General features: G+C 38.4%; 1 protein-coding gene across 1 annotated transcript in view; it reads right to left on the bottom strand.

Annotated features, from left to right (window-relative positions):
- Nucleotides 1-1,121: 1,121 nt before the first annotated feature.
- Nucleotides 1,122-6,000, bottom strand: part of SANBR (SANT and BTB domain regulator of CSR) — a 45,489-nt gene continuing 40,610 nt past the window's right edge. The window contains exons 19-21 of the mRNA XM_077813983.1: nucleotides 3,553-3,641; nucleotides 2,942-3,033; nucleotides 1,122-1,287 (exon numbers count right to left, since the gene is read on the bottom strand). Coding sequence (XP_077670109.1) covers nucleotides 1,251-1,287; nucleotides 2,942-3,033; nucleotides 3,553-3,641 — 218 coding nt within the window. The 3' untranslated portion in view covers nucleotides 1,122-1,250. The remainder of the gene's footprint in view (nucleotides 1,288-2,941; nucleotides 3,034-3,552; nucleotides 3,642-6,000) is intronic.

The following is a 6,000-nucleotide window of genomic DNA, read 5'->3' as shown; positions in this document are numbered from 1 at the left end:
CAAGCCAAATAAAGGCTTGCAAATAAAGAATACATTTTAAGGAAGGATTCCCCCCCCAGCAGAGATTTTGAGCTTATTTCCAAACACACATTTTATTGAATGATTATGATCTGGAATAAGTTTTCCCTGAGTGCTCTTTTTGCTTGGTTAGAAAAATTAGAATGTGGTTTTCAAAATACTGCTTTATTGCAATTTCCTTTGAACAAACATGATTTTTTCCCAGGCAAGTTGTTCCATTCCGGTACTACTGGACCGTGCACTAAAACAAACATGGACCCTACTGCTCCAGTAGAACCATATCAGAACCATTCAGGCAGGTCTAGAAACATATTTCCTGGCCCAGATCTACATAGGCAAGATGTTTCTTTCAAAAGGTACAGAACTTACACCACCTCTGCTAGCAAAGTTACAGTGGCACTGGTATCATTAAAGGAAGAAACTGCTTTACTATGCTTCTAAAGCCCAGACAACAAAATGGAACGAAGAACTGTGTGATGCAGGAGAAGTGTCACAAGCAAAATGAGAATGAATGTTGTTTTCCATGCATTAAAGTTGAGAAAATGAATACCTCATGCAAGATGTAAAGTTATCATACCCTTAGTAGGTTCATTTCACATGAACTTTAGGGGTCTAATCCCCCTGGATGTTCACCTTAGCACGAATGGAAGTTGTGTGGACATGGGGAGGAAAGCCTAGGGGCCTGATTCTGATTTAACTTATAGCCTTGTCAATCAGAAGTAATTCCATGGACTTTAATAAAGTTACATCAGTCAAACCAGTGTAAGCAAGAAAGATCACCCCCAGACTCAGCCCAAGATGTATAATTCAAATCACAATACTAGATGATGCATTTAAAACATTACTGATTGCACTCATAATTCAGTAGTTTCTTCATTTTAAAATGTCTAGCAGTTAAAAGTAATGGTCTAGAGTAGTTTATAAGCACCACTCCTCAATAAGCAAGGATTTTCAAATATTTTAACTTTGCTGGTTTATAAAATGTTTTCTATGTAGCTTAACACAATAGCCTAAAAAAGCAATCTAAGAAACTGTATTTACAATTAAAATAAGTATTAGACCTTTCTGGATTTTGCATTCATTCATCATAGCAGAATAATTTACATGGCTTACAGTAATAAATAATAAATAAGTCACTTAAAAGCTTTTGGAGAATGCATTCTCTGTATTGGAGTACAGTACAGTTCCAGGAAGTAGCAATGATTCTGGCTAGGATTTCTTCCTGAGGTTCCTCAGGTTGGACGGCCTTGACCAAAGCGAGATTTAGACCTGGATTTAAAATAAATAGTACATACACATGTGGAGACACTTTTATCATGATACAGGATTAATTGTTGCAAATTATAATAGTCAGTTTGATAGTTCCCTGTATGAAACCATTTAATGATTTTTGTCAAAATCCTAAACCCTAAACATTCAAGTACAACACAGAAGGGAGAAACAGTACATTATACTGTTATGCTCATTGTCCCTTTATACCATGGCATCTCTAGTCACCCATCTGTATCCTTGTATAAAAGATAAATATTTATCAGTGCTTGGCCATCAAATACCTGCTTTTCAGAGAAAGCCCCGCAGAAGTATCTTCATACATGTGCGTGCATGCAGATGCAAAAAGATTTACAGGGACTCCTTACAGGTTTCAGTATGAAATGAAATCTCATCAATTTTCACTGCACACTAGGCATGCTCTGGCTCTGGTTAAGAAAGAGCTATCAGCAGATCCATTATAAAACTCTATTTCTAAGATTCACCACTTGACCACCAAGTAGTGAGTAGAACATTGGCCCCAGACTAAATGCTCACATACAAGGTGTCAGACTCAGTGATTTTTTTTCTGATCCTCATGTAATAAGGATGGGGCTTTGGAACAATGCCAAATCGGTAACTGATGTGGGAATTTTTGGAAGTGGACAGAGAGATGACTAATAGATCTGTTTCAGAGTAGCAGCTGTGTTAGTCTGTATCCACAAAAAGAAAAGGGAGTACTTGTGGCACCTTAGAGACTAACAAATTTATTTGAGCGTAAGCTTTCATGAGCTACAGCTCACTTCATCGGATGCAAGTGAGCTGTAGCTCACGAAAGCTTATGCTCAAATAAATTGATTAGTCTCTAAGGTGCCACAAGCAGTCCTTTTCTTTTTATCTTAATTACTGTTTGTTCCCCAAGGAAATCCCAACTTGTCAAAGAGGACATGAAATTGTATAAAAGATCCTTGGGTCCTGATTCTGTCATCTCAGATCTGCTTAGGCTTCATGGGGAAAGTCTGAGTTGCAAGACTGAGGTTCCATTATGGTGGTACGCCCTGAATATGATATTTGGACATTGAACTATGATGTATGAACTATTTCTGAAAGAACTCTTTGCAACTACAAAGCTCACCATTTCTGCTATGAATCTGAATCTTAAGAATTGAACTCATGTCTGTATGTATATTGATCTTTTAACCATACTCTCACTCTTATTTTTTAATAAATTTTAGTTTAGTTAATAAGAAGTGGCTGTAGCATGTATTTGGTTAAGATCTGGAATAATCAATAACCTGCGAGGTAATGTGTACGAGCCTTTGGGATCGGTAGAACCTTTTCTTTTACACGATGAAATAGGATTTTCAGAAATCATCATGTTTGACTTAGGTACCTGGATGGAGGCCTGAGGCTGGATCACTTTAAGGGAACTGTGTTGTTTGGACTTCTGAGTAACCAGTAAGGTAATAAAGAAGCTGTTTTATGATGGCTTGGTAAATCCAAGTATTGGAATATTCACCGGCTTTTTGGGGATTGTCTGCCCCATTCTTTGCAGTTCACCCTAATGGAGTCACCACAGCTGGCTCCCCACTAGGACTCTGGTCACAGAAGGCTTTTTAAAAAAAACCCCAAAATACACATCCTGCCTTTTACTGCCACTTAAACAACAACTTACCTTATGTTTTTCTCTGTGCTATTTTGTCGAGCATTGACTTGCGCTGAGGCCTTTATCTGAGCTTCAAGTCTAGAGTAAATGCCACCTGCATGCTGCAGTACAGGGAGATCAAATCATTTAGCTATTCCAGTAGAATCAGTGACTTTCTAAAAGTTATTAGTTTTTAGGTAACTGATTTATATTTGCAGAAGCAAGTCTTCCAAAAGGAGATGGCAAAGATCATATTGTATCCCTTCAGAGCCCCATTGTTAAGGCGCATGAGCCTGCAATCATGCACAGTAGCCATTGATCTGGCTCTGATTAAGAAAGAACCATAAAGACTTTGCATCTTGCTGTGCTCCCAGTGCCTGATACTTGGCCCCTCCAAACCCATCCTACTTCCTGGGTCAACAGGTTTTGAAGTAGTGACCTTTCGAAACTTTTTCTGACCAAGTGTTTTAGGGAAAAAAAAGTCACTTTAAACTATTAAAACCTGATCAAAGTCATGTTAAATCTTAAGTCTTCCAGACACCTGAAAAAACCTAAATCTCATTTTCTGGTACTGAAAATGCATGAATTCAAGAGATCTGGCTAAAATATCAAGCTAATATGACCGTAATATAAAGTTTTACTTCTTTGCCTTCCTTTGACTTGACCCGGTCCAGGTCTCCCAATCTCATTTTTATTAGGTGACCTGTGATCTCACACATCCTTCGCTGATCTGCAAGTAATAAAAGAAATATCAATATTCTAAATATTCCTTACTACCAAGATGAAGAGCCATAAACATGAGGAAGGAGATTATGCATATATTACTAATAATCCACTATACAGAGAAATGAGTGGCTTTATTCTTGGCTCATGTGCAAAGCATGAGCAGCTATGATCCAAAGTAAGGTCCTGATTCTGCAGTGTAACGCAGCTTCAGTTGGGCTCCATGCAGGAGCAGGGACCTATCTGCATCCATTGCACTGCCAGATCTAGGAGAATGGTTTTGAGGCAGCATAGATTTCTAAAAGAAATGGAAAAGCAAAGGAAACTCAGTAGTTTACTGAGACCACAACTTTCAACTCCATACAGTAGTGAGGAAAAGCAACACAGAACAGTATGATCTTACTTCTTTATAAACTAAGAGATCGGGAGAGAGGCATTCACAAAGCATACATGTGGAGACAATATCCATGTGATAAACAATTTATCACATACCCATGCAATTTATATGCCCAGGCAATTACCACACACTTATGACCACATCACCTGCCCCCTCATCTGTCTCTCTCTCTCCAGGACTTCGTTCTGACATTCCAAACAGCTGCCATTTAATACAAACTAAAAATACAAAACCACAGTTAAGGAACTTTTCCTTCTCCTGTCTGTAACTGTGGAACTTCCTCCCAAGTTTACTCCTGCCAGGGGACCCAGACTATCCATTTGCATTAGTCAATCTCTCAGCATGTGAGGTGATGAATATTTTCTCTTTACCTTTTGTTACAGAGAGAAAATATTTTTCTCCTGTGGGAAAGAAGAGACTAGTGCTAATCTGATCCTGAGGTATCATTGCCTGGAGTGCCATCCTTGCTGCACCAACATTTTGTGAGTTCAAGAAGATTTTGAAGTCATTGTGTAGCATAAAGCGTGGCTGCAACTGAATTCTAGCACTTATCACAATTTTTGAACAGAATAATATATGCTATACATAAATATTAATCAGAGTACACGCGGAGATCCACTTTAGAGATATCATCTGCAATGTTTTTTTCATATTTCATGGAATCAAGTACAGAATATCGGGGCCAACATAAAATTCAATAGACATGAATCACTACAGGACAGAACCTCAGCTTGTGTAAGTCAGCACAGGGCCATTCTATTACATGGAGCTGCAGAAATTTACATCAGGTGGGGATCAGACCCCAGGGGTGAGAGGAGAATATGACATCAATGCAACTATTGACTTCAGTGGAATTACTCAGTGTTTTACACTGTCATGACTGAGATCAGAATCATGCCTTCCTTCTGTCATAAGCCTTTTGTTGCAAAGGATAATCTCTTTGCTCTTGCAAAGCTCCATGGACAGATGAGACCCAAAATTCATGCATAGTTGCTAATATGACTGAATAAAATATCAATAGGCTTGCATTAGGAATGGCAGAAATTAAGTTCCAGACTTGAAATGGTGTGTGGTTTACCATCATTTCCAGGTTTTTTGCAACTGTCAATAAGCATTTAAAAATTTAACCTAACCAAGTTTCATAATATACAGTTTTTTAGAGTCATAAAGGGCCCAGTTCTCCTCTCACTAACTCATCTTAGTTAGAAGTAACTCCAAACAAGTTTCAGAGTAGCAGCCGTGTTAGTCTGTATCCGCAAAAAGAACAGGAGTAGTTGTGGCACCTTAGAGACTAACAAATTTATTTGAGCATAAGCTTTTGTGGGCTACAGCTCATTTTATCGGATGCATAGAATGGAACATATAGTAAGAAGATATATACATGTATATACACACATATATACATACATACACATACAGAGAACATGAAAAGGTGGAAGTAGCCATACCAACTGTAAGAGGCTAATTAATTAAGATGAGCTATTATCAGCAGGAGAAAAAAAAACTTTTGTAGTGATAATCCAGATGGCCCATTTAGACAGTTGACAAGAAGGTGTGAGGATACTTAACATGGGGAAATAGATTCAATATGTGTAATGACCCAGCCACTCCCACTCTCTATTCAAACCCAAGTTAATGGTATCTCATTTGCATATTAATTCAAGCTCAGCAGTTTCTCATTGGGGTCTGTTTTTGAAGCTTTACCCGTTGCAAAACTGCCACCTTTAAATCTTTTACTGAGTGGCCAGAGAGGTTGCAGTGTTCTCCTACCGGTTTTTGAATGTTAGGATTCCTGATGTCAGATTTGTGTCCATTTATTCTTGTGTGTAGAGACTGTCCGGTTTGGCCAATGTACATGGCAGAGGAGCATTACTGGCACATGATGGCATATATCACATTGGTAGATGTGCAGGTGAATGAGCCCATGATGGCATGGCTAATTTGATTAGGTCCTATGATGGTGTCACTT

The sequence above is a fragment of the Eretmochelys imbricata genome, chromosome 3 (assembly GCF_965152235.1).
Source record: "Eretmochelys imbricata isolate rEreImb1 chromosome 3, rEreImb1.hap1, whole genome shotgun sequence".
NCBI lineage: Eukaryota > Metazoa > Chordata > Testudines > Cheloniidae > Eretmochelys > Eretmochelys imbricata.
This window is presented reverse-complemented; position numbering and strand designations above follow the sequence as displayed.